The sequence below is a fragment of the Pseudomyrmex gracilis genome, unplaced genomic scaffold (assembly GCF_002006095.1).
Source record: "Pseudomyrmex gracilis isolate BER0280 unplaced genomic scaffold, ASM200609v1 scaffold_257, whole genome shotgun sequence".
NCBI lineage: Eukaryota > Metazoa > Arthropoda > Insecta > Hymenoptera > Formicidae > Pseudomyrmex > Pseudomyrmex gracilis.
In genome coordinates, this window is record NW_018020841.1 from 83233 (window position 1) to 98759 (window position 15527).

At 43.0% G+C, this 15527-nt stretch overlaps 1 protein-coding gene across 18 annotated transcripts in view; it reads left to right on the top strand.

Moving 5' to 3' along the window:
- The window catches only part of LOC109859326 (calcium/calmodulin-dependent protein kinase type II alpha chain), a 109367-nt gene that overhangs the window by 66440 nt on the left and 27400 nt on the right, over positions 1 to 15527 (top strand). For 16 of the 18 annotated variants that reach the window (XM_020437459.1, XM_020437460.1, XM_020437462.1 and 13 more), the window contains exon 11: positions 8828 to 8917. The exons of the other annotated variants lie outside the window; for them this stretch is intronic. In XM_020437459.1, the coding sequence (XP_020293048.1) occupies positions 8828 to 8917 (90 nt within the window). The remainder of the gene's footprint in view (positions 1 to 8827; positions 8918 to 15527) is intronic. 18 annotated transcript variants of the gene reach the window in all.

Below are 15527 nucleotides of genomic sequence, written 5' to 3' on the forward strand. Positions count from 1 at the left end.
CACCGTTCGAAAACACACCCGATGCGCACACCCGGCTATAAATGTGTGTTGTTTGTGTCAACAGATTTTATCGTCTTCACGAGATATTTGCATTTTGTTTCGATGTATATTTTTCTCGCGCGCTCAAACGGGAAAAATAATATACACGAAAACAGAAAAATCTAGCGCTCGAGTTTGTAAACGCGTCCGCGTTTATTACAAGCGACGTGTATCAAATGTTTCAAAAGAGAATAATGTCGACATTTTTTCTTTTAAGTCGAGTTTTGTTTTACTCGTGACGATTTTGTTGCGAGAGCTTTATTGCGATATCTCGAAGTGTGCACGCGCGCGCGAAGTAATGGTCTTTGGACACTTTTTCTTTTTTTTTTTTACATCACCGTGTGTCACCGGTTATTGCTCGTGTCGTCGATAAGATTGGCAGGAAATGCAAAGTCTATACGCACATTTCACGGTGCGCACTTTATCGAGTGGACGATAATGGAGTACCGTTTCGTTCCTCTCTCTCTCTCTCTTTCTCTCTCTCTCTCTCTCTTTCTCTCTTGTTCCCTTTAATGTTTTACTGGCTTTTATCGATCCTCGAGGAAGAGTGTACGTAAGAACCTCGTTAACACGGAGCACGGGAAACGTGGGAACAACCGCATCGGCGATCGGTCGGTCGTGTGTCGTGTGGCGATGGCCAATATCCAAAAAAAAAGAAAAAAGAAAAAACTGAATTTTCACCGTTTAATCACCGTGACGTAATTAACAAGGTGGCGGGTTGTCACGGGGGCGTTTTCCCCTGTGAGAAACGCATTGTTATCGATAGCTCTCGTCGAAGTGGACACATGCGATAATATATCGATTAGGCGAAATCCGATTCGTTCGCTGAAACGAAACCTCGGCGACAACGTCAGCGCCGACTGAACTCTTTCGATTTGCCACACATCGAAATTAATCAAGGAATTGATCGGGAACAGGTAGATCACACACATTTCTCCGACGAGAATTTCATCGACAACACGCAAAAACAATTTGCGCAAATTATTCCGTCGGTAAAACGCGACGCGGCTGAAAATACGGATTTTCCCAAATTCTCGTTGCGTGATTCTGCGCTCAGGTCCGAAAAAATTGTCGAGGGATCGAAAAGGCTCAACTGTTTCGGTCCACTAGCGAGAAATTTACATCCCCCCCCTTCTCTCTCGAATGATTGTATATTTTTTTGTCGATGTTAAGCCACTCTCCTCCCTCCACTTTTCGAAGTGTGTACATACAATATACAATATTTATTATATACGTGACATGCATCTCGCTGTTGTTTACCTGGCGTAAGCACACACGAGTGTCCGCCCCGCAGTAGACGTTTGACGGATGTAACGTCGCGTTATGTACGTCATGCGCATCTACACACACACACACGCAAACAAACACACACACACACACACGCACTTATGTGATTGACTTCTAGGAGTCGACGTGTTCTTTTTTTTAGAATATGCCTCGGAAACCCTTTTGTGCATACATATATATATTTATCTTCTCCCCCAGATGTTTAGATTGACAAGTAGCTTAAGCATCTTGGCATTTGTAGATTCAACGGCACGCGTGTAACACGTACGCAGCCTGTCGGAGAAGAACGTGACCAGTTTAATTTGTAGAAAAATTTTTATTACACACGGATACGTGCACATCCATTCTCCTTTTTGATTGAAAACCAAAATGCTCTCATATTAATAATGTGTCCGGAATGTCGCGCGCCTCATTACGTGGCGCGACTCTTGCCCCCAACATTTTCAAAAATGTGCGAGAACGCTTAATTTAGAATCCGTCGAAGAAGAACGCGACTCTGATGTTCAATTTATAGAGAAATTTATTATAAATTTAAAATTTGCTATTTATATTAGAGCTAAAATGATATCATGATTTTTAAATGACTTTGAGTTAGTGGAAGGTACGCCTCGAGACATCAGTCAACGGTAAACACATTAATATAAAAATAGACTTCGAGAGAACAGAATGGATGTATTTTCAGTTTTGTATAATAAATTTTTCTATAAATTAAACCGGTCCCGTTTTCGCAGACAGCATTTTTGTACAAGACACGTGCGTTTTACCTTTTCATACAGTCGGTGTTAGACTATGTACATAGGTGTATATATACACAACACGTGTATGTCTCTTCTTATCCAAGGTTAACGCTGACACGCGCGGTGACAAGGAAACGAGTCGGATAATATCAAAACCTCTCGACAAGAAGACACATATGTACGTCGAAATAAGCGACGAGCTTTCGCAAACACGGAATTCCTGATTGCGAAATTCTCTTTTGTTACCGATGTTTCAATCGATTTGGTTATTTTCGCACGATTATTCGCGATCCGAGAATGGATTGTTGCGAAATTTCTTCCGACGGGATTGTCATCTCAGAAGATTCGAATTTCACTTTTGCCAGACTTTTCCGTTCCTCCCCGTAGTCTTACATTTCGCGTCGCGGAAAATTTCCGCTCTCAAACGACAAGATGAGACGAGATTGTTTTTATTTGCCTTTGCAAACGGCTGTTCTCTTTCGCACGCCCGTTTCTATATTCATATTCTTTTGTTTCGAGCGACTACGAAACAATTAACTCTGTCCGCGCATCTAGAGCTTTCTCTTTCCCCCACTTCTTTCTGTTCCCGCGAAAACCGTCGCCAAAGCTCGAACTTTGACTTTAATTAAATTTATTTCATCGCCCTGAGCCGACTCTCGAACTCTCTCCGAAAGCTCTTCCAACTTTTCCGCGCCTTTCTCTCTGTTTCTCGACACGCGTCTCTCTCTCTTTTTCTCTCTTCTCCTCACTTTGGGTTTTACGTTTTGCTTTTGAGGAAAAGAGCTATTATCTTCAAAGCTGGTGGCACACAATTATTATGGAAATCGGCTCTAAAAGCCTCGCGACAAACTCCAGCCGGCGATATTATTACAGATCGAGAACATCGACGACGACGACGAGTTTGTTCAATCCGCCTCGCGGATATTCGTATCGCGGTCGGACTTCCCGCGATAAAAAAAAAAAAAGCCGGTCTCGAAAGGTCGAGATTTCCTCACAGACCATTCCGGCAAAAGTGTCGATATATAATTTAACATGGAGGAATTATTAGTCACACAAAATAACGTGAACCTAACTTTCCGTTCGTCGGACAAGATCGAATGTGAAATTGAACAAATAAAGAAACAGTCACACATACACACACACACACGCATACACATACAACATTCAAAGAGCGCATATGCATATTTAAATTCCATTTATCTCACGACAGCGTCGGCCGTGATCCAAATCAAACACATGGAATTGGCACACAAACGTACCTCCAAAAACCAATCGTTATACGGATCGGTTCTACGTGATTCCCCGACTTCCGTGGTCGCGATTTTTGAAGAAGATTTTTTTCTCTCGCTCTATCTCTCTCTCTCTCTCTTTCTCTCTCTCTCTCTCTCTCTCTCTCTCTCGCTCTATCTCTCTCTCTCTCTCTTTCTCTCTCTCTCTCTCTTTCTCTCTCTCTCTCTCTCTCTCTCTTTCTTGAATATCAAAAATCTACAACGAGGCGATTCTCTCCGCTCGTTGCGACGCGGAAAATTTACACATCCAGAGACGATGTATGTTTATTTCCAAAAATAAAATAGAGCATCGACATTTCCTCGCGATACGTAACGAAGTAGATTCAATTCGACGAAGTTAATCGAGAAAATTTCCGGCGCGTCTCTATTAGTGCAATCAATATATCGGACGACGCGTGTCCATAAACTCGGTCGCGAGCGCGACACATTCGATTGAAATGCACCGAGAGAGTCGGTCAATTTATTTCGGGCATCTCTGGTTGGAATTCCGCGTCGCGCGATTCCGCGCGGCGGATCGCTCCGCGGTTTTACATTCGCATACGCTTTCGTCATCTTTGTCGTCTGGCCGCATTGGGCGAAGGAAACGCGATCATTTCCGCGCCATTGAATAAGTTATGACCTCGCAAACCGCGCGGTCGATTTCCGATATAGTCGCGCGGCTTCTTCTTCTTCTTTTTTTTCCTTTTTTGCGCGAGCGCCCGCGGTAATATATGTAATTACCCGGCGGATATATGCGCGTTCATGCATTCAAACGGCGAGCACTTTCTCGCCGGACTTTTGTCGCGTCTCTTGGAAAACTCGCGGCGGATTACCGCCGATTTCTCCGCGAAACGATCGATCGTCGTGTGGGGGGGAAAAGTTGTAGGGTTCATTCATTATTCTCCGATTACTCGCATATATTCCTCTCTCTCTCTCTCTCTCTCGCTCCCTCGCATATTCCCACATCTCCTCCCGCGTGGATTCTCGGGGATTTCCGGACGGCCACGCGCGTTAATCTCCTCCGCGAACACGTGTGTATTAGGGAAACTTGTCTCGGCAACCGGAGAATAGAGATCTTATCTCTTGCGTGACGCGTGACACGGAGTATCACGGCCTTTGTGCACGTTATAAGGAGGTTCCTCTGCGAAGACAATTGCGTGTCTCGCGGGGGTCGGTCTCTCTCTCTCTCTCTCTTTCTCTCTCTCACACTCACCGAGAGAGTGAAGTGCATTTATCGTCACAATGTGTATGTCGTGACCGCGATAACATCGCGCTCGAAATTCGGTGTATCACGTGAGAGAAAGGGGGAGAGAGAGAGAGAGAGAGAGAGAAAGAGACTGACCTAATAACGCGCGCCCGTTTTCTACGTACTGCACGGAGGGCGCACGAAGCGCGCGTATCGCGTTGCACCGAGGAAAATTGACGCGATCGTTTTTTTTTTTTCCTAATATCACCCGAGAGATCAGAGAAACGTGAGTTTTCGCGGTGGATACGCGATGTTTTTTTTTTTTTTTCCGATACCCACACGGTATACATAATAAATTACGCAAGTGGTCGAATCACAAGAAGTATATGCGTCTCCCGCGACTATGAATTTCGGGACGACGTGTAAATTTATGTATTCCGGTACGCGCGTGTATGTTTCCGCGCGGCGACCGGCCAGGCCGGAAGAGAGAATCCGCGCGAATTATGTATGGGTTTATGAATCCCAAACCGCGCATAGGGCCTCGAGGGTTTCCGGGGGAATCCATGAATCCATGAATCCTCGTGAGCCAGGTCAGTTCCCATCTGCCGATACGCCTCTCCTCTTGAGAGAACGCGAGCGACGACCGGCGTACTGGCCGAATAAATCTCTTTCTCCGCCTCTCTCTTTCTCTCTCTCTCTCTCTATTTCTTTCTCTTTCTCTAACTGCTCTATGACTGATTTTTTTGACAAGGATATAGACCGCAGCGCGCGAAGTGGGTCGGAGGTGCAAAATGGACGCGCTTCATCCTTGCGACAAAATGTTTTTTTTTTTTCGACACTCCTCCTCGATCCGATAATAGAGCAGGAACCGAGTGATGAACGATATGCCACGCACACACACACGCACACACACACGAGTCCTCGAGTACACGAGACGACGCACACGATACAATCGACGATATATAGATAGTTTTTTTGTTGAAGGGACGATCGATTCGCGCTTCCGGCTGAAATCGAATTTTATTCTTTCGGCGAGAAAAAAATTTGATTTATTTTAATACGAGACAATTCTGTTTCTCTCTTTCTCTCTCTCTCGATAACTGTAACATTTTTTTCAAGAATTTGAATTTTATGCACAAGTTTTGTTCCATTCGCGAAACAAGAATGGAATTCCCACAAGCGTGCAGGGAATTGCTGCAAGATATCCAGTTGTAAAATATCGCGGTGAAAAACCGGCGAGTAAAATTTGCAAACGGAACAACGCGCGATCAGACGTTTGTGATGCTCTTTCTTTTTCTCTTTTTCTTTTTTAATGCCGCGAGAGGTCCTTTACATACGAGAGGATTGGTATGTTAATTCTCGATGTTAAACGGAACTCTGTCGGATCCGTCGTCCCTTCTGACATTTTGGCATGCTCTCTTTCTCGCTTTTCGCCTCGCTAATTTGCACACATTAAACTCGCTCGCTCGTCTTCTCTACTCGCTTGTGTTTTTTTTTTCTGTTTTACACGGCTCTTTTTCCGCGGCAACCGTCGCGGCGCACGCTCCGTACCGGTGAACTCGGTAGACGCTTTACATCGCTCGCCCTCTTCCCTTTCGTTACTATCATTCGCGCGATGTGTCTCACAAAGGTAGACTTTTGCGTGAAACAATAGATTCGCTAGATTCCAATTCAGATTTTTTTTCTTCAAATAACAGAGAAATACAAACGCAGATTGCGGCGTTTTTTGTTTTTGCGTTTGTTTACGTTAAGTTTTTTCTTGCAGCGCAACGTTAAAAAAAATAAAAAAAAAAATAAACACACGGGAACGTCTTTGCAAACAGTTTTTCTGGAGAAGAGAGACTCCGTTACGAGCGGAGCAAAAGTGATACGACCTCGTTACCGGTGGGGCAACGCGCGCGCGACATTTTCTACTGCGGAATCTCTCTCTCTCGACGGTACTCCGGGGAGAGATTCCGTATTTTCCGTAGCGGTTTCGTTCCGTTTATCGGACTCGCGGTTCTCTTATCAAACGAGGAGAAGAGCCAGAGACTTCGCGATTGTTCGCGTCTCTCTCTCTCTCTCTCTCGCATATATTTCGTTTTAATTCCCACGGTAACCGACTGCGCGCTATTTCTTTTCTTCGTCGCGCGAAGCCCCGCGTGAGGTAGACAACAAGACGCGGAGCTAGACAACGCTAATTTATTAAAACGAAAGTGTTTCGTACATATATTTCGAAAATTATAAATCGCTCTGGAGAGTTGGTTTTTTTTTGTTTTCAAACAATTACGCGCCATCCTTTATTTTCCATTAGACCCCCGTTAGAACGCGAAGTAACGCGCAGTTCACCGCGCGAAACTTTTTTTCCTTCGCGGCGAGAGAGACGAGGTTTAAGTTTATATTTTTGTAAAACTTCACACTCTCGACGGTCTCTACGATCTCTCGCGCCGCTTGTTTCGTTCCAATTCTCGCGTGTAGTTTTTTTCCCTAAATTGAATGAAATGACTTTTTATCAGTTTCCTCTGTGTCTTGAATCGCGCGCGGACGAAGCAACAACTTATTTTTCTTCTCGCCCGCTGCGCGCGCACAATCGCACGGCATTGCATGCATGCATTTGCCGCACTACTCACGTTCTTTCTTCGTTTATTTATTTAACACCTTTCTCGCGAGCGAGGAAGGTCGTTTCTTTCCTTTCCTTTTGTCTCGTTGTGGCATTTGGTATATCAGAGAAAAGAGGATTTTCCGACGAAGGTGTCGCGACGAAATAAACGAAGAAACACGTACTTCGAATACACAGCTGATCTCACAGGCAGATCTTATAGGTCGGTGTATCGAAGTTGCATGAGGTCGAATGGCATGTATACACGTTTTTACTCGAATGTTTTGACGTGTCCTGACCTTTTTTCTGTCTTTCTCTCTCTCTCTCTCTCTCTCTCTTTCTCTCTCTCTTTTTCTCTCCTCCGTTTGTTTTCTCTTTCCCTCTGGAACGAGACTACCTCCGTCACATATCCGATACGCACAATATATCCGTCAATATACGATTTTCGATACTCTCGCCTTATGTGTGTTCGATTTACAAATGTGTTGCTCCCGTTTGTGTTGGATTCTTACTTTTTTGTTCTCTCTCTCTCTCTCTCTTTATTTTTTATTTACGTGTATACATCCAAAAACTTGAAACCCTCTTCCTCCCGCATGTTGAGAATATTATTGCGTTATAACGTAGTAACGTTAAGAATAAATATATTGAGTAAAAAAGAGAAAACAAAATAGATTGTAAACTGATTGTTACGACTGGAATGTGGAAGGAACGTAGAAAAAAACATTTTGAAGGAGTTTTATTTAGTTTTGGAGGAATAAAAACGAGAGATTATAAAGAAACATTGAAGAACAGTTGAAACTCGCCGCGACTCTTTGTCATCTTCTCTGAGTAACGCAAATTGAAGAGAAAAATATTTTATAATAAATTGGCGCACACAGATCTCGTACGCGCGGGGAGTACAGCAACAACGGCGATATTTGTTTGCATAAACTTGAAGAAACGAGGAGCTCAAATTAGACGAAAAATGAGAAGCGAGAGATCTCGCGCAATTGCGTCGCGGAATTGCGTCGAATATCTCGCGCGCGCGCGCGAGAGGAATAAAAACGATGCGGAAATCCGTGATCGTTATAAGGTCGAACGGATTTAATTAACATTTTATTTCGACGCGCGCGAGCGAGCGATGCGGCGCGTTTGCATCGCGTCTCTGTGACCAATAAGAATTTTCTCCCTCTCGTCTCGATATAACTCTTTGAAAAAAGCGAGCAAAGAACCAGTTCCAAATTAACATTCGGCGTCCGAAGTTTGCTCGCTCGCTCGCTCTTTGAACTGTGCGACGTGTCGTAATCTCTCGACGACGACGACAACGTTCCTTCCACGTTCAAGAGCGTTTGACGTCAGCGTTGATACACTTGGAAAGTTTTTACATTTAAAATCGAGAAACGTTCCCAAGATCGTGGTCCCGATGGGAAAGCGCATCGGGAATCGAAATATCCGAAAATCCCAAGTAGAGCCTCTCTCCGACATGCCGTTCAGTTTCCGTCCATCTCCCGATCTATCCTTCGTCTTCTATTATTCACGTTCCGTTTTGCAACCGCTCTCTTTTTCTCTTTTTCTCTATTTTTCTCTCGCTTTTGTGCCTCTTCTCTGATTCCTCTACCTTTACATAAATCTTCTGAAAAATTCTCCTTCCGCTCTTCTATATTATATAATCTCTGTCTCAACATCTCTTCCGTTTTCTCTTTCTCCGACTTTTCCGATGCCGATTTACTGAAAAACGATCTGCGCACTTCAGGTCGAAGCATCATCACGAAGAAGGGCGACGGCTCTCAAGTGAAAGAATCTACCGACAGCAGCACAACGATCGAAGACGATGACGTTAAAGGTAGGAAATTCTCGTCCTCTCTGTTTTTTTTTTTTTTTTTTTATTTATTTATTAATCGCGTGTCTTTTTTTCTCTCTCTATCTCTTTTTATCTGTTCTCTCGTTGATTACAAGATAAATCGTGTCAAATTCTCTTTGGCGCGTAGTTTCTAGCGTGTGATAATTTATTAATAAAAACGAAAAAATCCGAGTTTATAGGTTGTTCAAAAGCTCTCTCTCACTGAGAGCTTTTTACACACGATCTCTGAAACGCGAACTTCGCGAGAGATGTAAATATCGAGCCGCGAACGCCGTCTCGTGTTTGGTAACGCGAGAAATCTCGTTGTCGATATGTAATTTGCGAGAAACTTGTAAAAAGTTCGCGAGCGATTTCTCACACGCGATCGTCGTCTCTCTCGGTCGAGAAATCGCTCGCGAGGTGCACACATGCCGTAACGAGCACCCGCTCGAAGTTCCGATTGACGTCTGTTGGCTGTTAAAGCAACGTCGCCTTTGTGCTCGAAAGCATCGGATTGAATTATGATTTCGCTGCCGTCGTCGCGGTATTGTCGTTACGCGAGTAGAATAATCGCGCTTGTGATAATACACCGATAACAACAATCCGTAGAAGTTCCCGGCGAGGATTCGCGACGTCTACCTCACCGCGCGCAGTCTCTATTCGTTAAGAAGATTTAATGAGAAACTGCAGGATTATCGCACAAGTTTGCGTAACTATGGGAAAAAAAAAAATTTGCTGTCATACGGCGAGCAAGAAAAATTGGTCGAGTCTATTGTATTAAATGGTTATTTCATTATTTAAAATCTCAGGAGACTCGGAAAACTTTTCTTGCTCTGGTCACGTAGTAATTTCTTGTGCTATTTCAGCAAATTTTTTTTTTCCGTGCGCATTTTCAGATTTCCAAACTGTATTTTTACGCGGAGGCCTTCGGTTCTGTTTACACAATACTTTGAGCTTTATTTGTAGAAAATTTACACATTTGTTTTTGTGTATTTTTTCTCTAAGCGGAGAAATATGCAAAATAGATATCTGATAAAATTTAATTAGAACGTAAGGACGAGGAGAAATTTAATATATCGAACTTTATTTAGGTGGTTTCAAGTTAGTGATGTTGAGAATTTTATGATTGTGGAAAAAAAAAGTGAGTCTTCGTTCTGTAAAAGCGCGCACAATTGTCTTAAAACGTCGAGGCCGGGCGCTTTGTGCGGAACGCGAGAGAGAGATAAAACTCACTTCTCGCGCATCCGCACGACGATGACGACGACGCCCCGAGTCGACTGTTGTATTCTGATCCGATCTTTCTCGCCCGCGATGCGACATTTTGTCGCGGATAAAATTTTTACAACGCGGGGAGATTAATTTGTTTTTATTGCACCATAAAACGCAGAAAGAAGTGCGCGCGTATTGATCCACCATTAGAGATACTCTCTGTCTCTCTCTATCTATCTCTCTCTTTCTCTCTCACACGTGCAAATCGATCGTTGGACAATAGCTCGAGTAGTTAAGTACCCACTCGTTGCTTAACCTTCTGGTTACTACACCTTTGCCTACACTTCCTTCTCCCTACTCTGCGTAATACACCTTGCGTTTTGATCACCGGTAACGCGCTCGCGGAAAATAACACGCCACGAAGAATCTCTCGAACGTTGCGATTTTTTTTCCGCGGAGATATAAAATCGAGAATCAAAAAAAAAAAAAAAAGATCGAGAGAAAATAAGCAAATTTTTATTCCGCGTCGATACTCTCGCGAGATTCTTTTGTGACGTGTGCTCCGCAGAGAGTGTCGCAGAAAGTTGAAGTTTGTTCCCAACTCTTCCGATTTGTAGAAAAACAAGAAACAATACAAATCGATTTCGCCTTGTGATCTTTCTCTCTGCCTCCTTGTAGACGACACACTTTTGACTGTACACTTGTCGATTGGGGCCTGTTTCACGCACGTGGCTCTTTGAAGTTCAATCGAAGGCATCTCCTCGTCGTACACACACACACATACACACGCAACATCGAGGGAAGAGCGGACAGTCGCGGCGACAATCGTGAATTCATTTCCAAACGGATCTCGTAATTGAGGCTAATCAAATAATCAGACAATATAAATATTTACTCTCTCCTCTTTGTTTGTAGTCCGTGTAATACGGAATCGCAATTCCATCGACTGTCAACGTCGACTGTGTTGCTCTTTCCAAAATTTTACACGACACACGGTGCAATTGACACTCGTTTCACGTCTCTTGCGTTTGAAGCTTATCGCGAAAAAACAATTTCGCTGTTTTACATGGCAAGAAAAATATACGTTTACAAAAAAAAATACATTTACACATTAAAAATATAAACGCCTGAAGTTTTTGTTTTGCTAAAACAAACGTTTTGTTGGCAAAGCAACAAAATTACTAGGCTAAATTTACTAGGCTTAGCAAATTTTTCTTGCCGTCCGTGCGGTAACTTCTTGCTAGTCCAGCAAAAAGTCAGACCAGCAAAATTTTCTTTTCGTGTATAAATAGCCTATTCACAAACACACACACACACACACACAGGAGCGGTATTTTAAACGTGTATATTATGTACCCTCTCATCATCGACCCGACACAAACGCCGAGTCTGTACTCACGTATACGTTATCGCTCGCGAATCAGCCTCTCCTCCTGTATGTGCAACACGAGCTTGTCTTTCAAGTTTCCCGCTAACTCTGACGTTCGATGTCTCTCGCAATTTCTCTTATCGAAACTCCAACGTGTCTCTCACCTGTATGAGATTCACGTACACAAATACATACGCGACAGATGAGCGAGAGCTTCCAAAGCGCTGTCTTCTCTCGCTTCGAGGTGTGCAATCTGCGATTGTGAAAACATCCAATAGGGTGGCTTTTATTTTCAACTTTTTCCATTTTTTTTGCAGCACTTTCTAGAGTGGTTCCAATTGCTAAAAAAAATAATCTGTGAAAAATTTTTGCCCGATCGAACGAGGTGCTCCCCTGAACTCTTAAACATTGAACAAATTATTTCAATGCGTAAATCGATTCTTTATGTCGCGAAAAAAATTTGAAACAAAATGTTTATCAAGAATAAATAAGAACCACTCTAGTATGCAATTATTATCGCACGACGACGGGCAAAAATAATGTCGTAATTTCGAGGAAAAGATTGTTTCGATCGCGTCGAACTTGTAAAAACTCAAAAGAAAAACATCTGAACAATTTTATCTCGTGTGAGAAGCCTTTCGAGCTTTTCTCTCGGTTCCCAATCAGACCTCCTCCCCTCTCTCAAGTTCAACTTGAAACAAAAACTCCGACACACTTCTGGCCCGGAAACCAAATACTGCGCGCGTTCGCACATCGATCGCGGAGTTCTTTTGTCTCGCGGTATCCGGAAGAAATTCGAGAGCCATCCTCTTCCTCGCGCGTTCCCATAATTTCGACGGAGTTGAATTCTTCCGATATCAGGATTGTTGCGCAACTCTCGCGGACGTGGCGCGCCTGTAACGAGACGAAAAACGGGCGCGCGTATAATTAAAAAAAAAAAAAAAAAACGAGCGAAAAGTTCTCGATTAAAGAGCGAATTGTCTGTTTCTCGCATTTAACTCGACGAAATTCGAGCGAATTCTTTCTCCAGCTTGTTGTCCGATCCGCGGTTTTGGAAAATAATTTCGCTCGCGAGTAAAAACAATCGGATTCTTTTCGCGAGTGTCAAATTCGCGATTGAAAAAACGAATCGCTTTTCTCGCGAGAGAGCGCAATACGTCCGAATCTTTGCACGCGTCCTGCCCCTCCCATGCAGCATTGACAGTTTGCCGAATGTTGTCCGGGACAACAACGTTTCGCGCGCGCTTCCGAGATTACCAAAACCCATTTTACACACGACGACGCACATACACACACACACACGCGCGCGCAAGAAAACTCATTTGTCACGCGCGAACGCATGCATTTTTCTCACCCGTGCGAACGACGCGTTATATTAATCTTCGCGAAAGAGATAAAATGAAATAAAACAGCGCCGGAAGTCAATTTTTTTCAGAGCGCGCGGTGATTTGCAGTCTAATTTTTTCGAATTGGAAGATTAAAATAGATCTGAAAGCTATGTTGGCGATTTGTAATATCAAAGTATTGAAAAAAAAAACTCAATCTTGTCTGAACGTTCCGGTCATTTTTATTTTTATCGTCTTCAGCCCCGATCTGTAAAGGAATAAAAAATTCAATTTGTCCATGTTTTTTTTTATAAAATAATCAACGTGTTCGACAAAAGAACTGATTTTTAACTTTTACAGATCTCTATTTTAATTTTTACATTTTTTCTCTAAAAGCTTGTTTTCCAATTAATCACTTTTTCCGAATTTTTATTTGTATTATTGACACATTCGGATGCGCTTCGCGAAGGTGTAATGCGCGCGTTGGCTCTGTGCATTTGCACGGCCGATGACGTCGAAATTAGATTGGTCAGCGTGGCCTGAATGGAAACGAATCGACGTCATTTGCTCTCCCACGTACGTATTTGACCACGAGCGAACATTCGCGCGCGCACGCACACACACACACACACACGCACACACGCTCGCACAAAATCAGACGATTTTCAACAACCAATGTATACCCGTGTCTTTTCTCCCCATAAGCAGACACCGTGAAGGCAAAAGCACCAGACACATACATTTGTGAAACAGCTGCGTGAGAAGTGATAACACACTGTGTTGTTATTCTGTGACCCCCTTGTAGCTCGATGCTCACAAATCCATAACACACACATAATTTTTTATATATATATATATAAATAAAAGGACGTAACGCGCGCGCACGCGCATTGTGACAGCAAATGAAAGAGTGCACCGTATAATCGGATAATCACAGACACACCATAGACCATATAGAGTGCAACTTGTACTCGGTTAGAGTGCGCGTTTCCATCATTATGTCATTCGGCCGGAAATGTGATCATTTGCTCTGCATCTGTTTTGTCTTTTAATTACACACAGACGTAGAGACACACACACACACACAGATTACACGCACACACGGTTACCAGACGTGGAATGTGGAGGAGTTGAATAGACGCGAAAAGGAAATAAAGCAAATAAAAAGAGAGAGAAAAAATAGAAAAACGCGCACATATAACACGTCTCTTCGCGCGTAAAACCATGTATCTCGCGAACAAGCGCGTATGTGCAAATTAATAAAGCACGAGTAATCGCGCTTTAGCGCAAACACCGTGCATTTCGAACACGTGGACCGATTAATCAACATTCAATTATTTAACGGCTCGAATACAGCGCGCGCGAGCGCGCGTGTGTATTTGTATTGTATACACACGTACACATATATACACACACACACACACATGTGTGTGTATATCGTCTGGTAACCTCGTCCGTTTTCCGCTCGGAATAAAAGCGGTCAATATTTCGAGGATCTGCATAACGAGGGTGAAAAAAATAAACAATAAAAAGTTGATTGAAAACTTTTGTTCGCCAATTTTATTACGTATGTCAAAAATCGCGCGCAAAGTCTACGGATCCCTTTCAAATCTCGTTAAAAATTATTGCTCTCTCTCTTTCTCATTCTCCTTCTGTTTATGTTCGAACAAACATTTTTATTTAGTCGCGAGAGATAATAAAAAAAAACGTGTTAAATAAACATTAAAAGAAAAAGAAACATCCGCCCTCGTTCAGATCCTTCGATTACTCCGCCAACATTCCTCACAAGTCGAGCCTTGAAAGTTTCACTTGAGTTTTTTGTGTCTGTCAAGATCTCACTCTCGCATCGGTTTCTTCGCGCTTTTGTTACGCCTCGCGTCTTTATGTAATTCTCTTTCATTTTCTCCACACACCGCGTTCTTCTTCTCTTCTCGGGGAAAAATCAAATAAAATCCGACGACGCGTGTGAAAAACCACGAGTCTGCGATGGGTCGCGGGACATGAGAAAAAAAAAAGAAAAGGAAAAAAAAGAAAAAAAAAGAACAAAGTCTACCACTATCTGCAGCCACCATTATCATAGAGCTCGACCCTTGTTAACGTAATGCATCCACTTTTTAGCGAGTTGCCGCACAGGCGATCATTAATCGTAAAACGAGCAAGATTGATTGTAATTAGAGAGCGCTTTCTCACGATATACGATCTGTGCAGCAAAAGAGGCAATTGACGATCGCGCGAACACGTGTTTCTCCAGTAGAATGTAGATGTTTGCTAATTTCAAACCGCGATTCTCTCCATCTTTCTTTCTTTCTCTCTCTCTCTATCTTTTTTTTTTGTTTCTCTCCATTTATTTATATTTTTTCTAGTCGTAAAAACAATATGTTGAGGAGAAAATGGATTTGTAGAGAGTAGTTGAAAAGTAGAAATAACTGCGGCGACAAGTTAATCTTGAACGGCTAAATCTCTCTCTCTCTCTCTCTTTCTCTCTCTCTCTTTCTTTCTGTCCGCGCGAATAAATTAGCTGTGTTTTTTTTTCTTTGCACATCAGTCTTGTCTTTATCTCGCAAAAAAAGAAGAAAACACACTCCCTGTACTGCGGTCGTGAAAACACAAGAAATTCAGACGCGGTGGGGGGAGCGGGGGATAGCCTTCCAAGATTAAATTATTATCTTAGCGATAGAGAACGTATCGTCACAGCGTGTGTGTTCAAGCC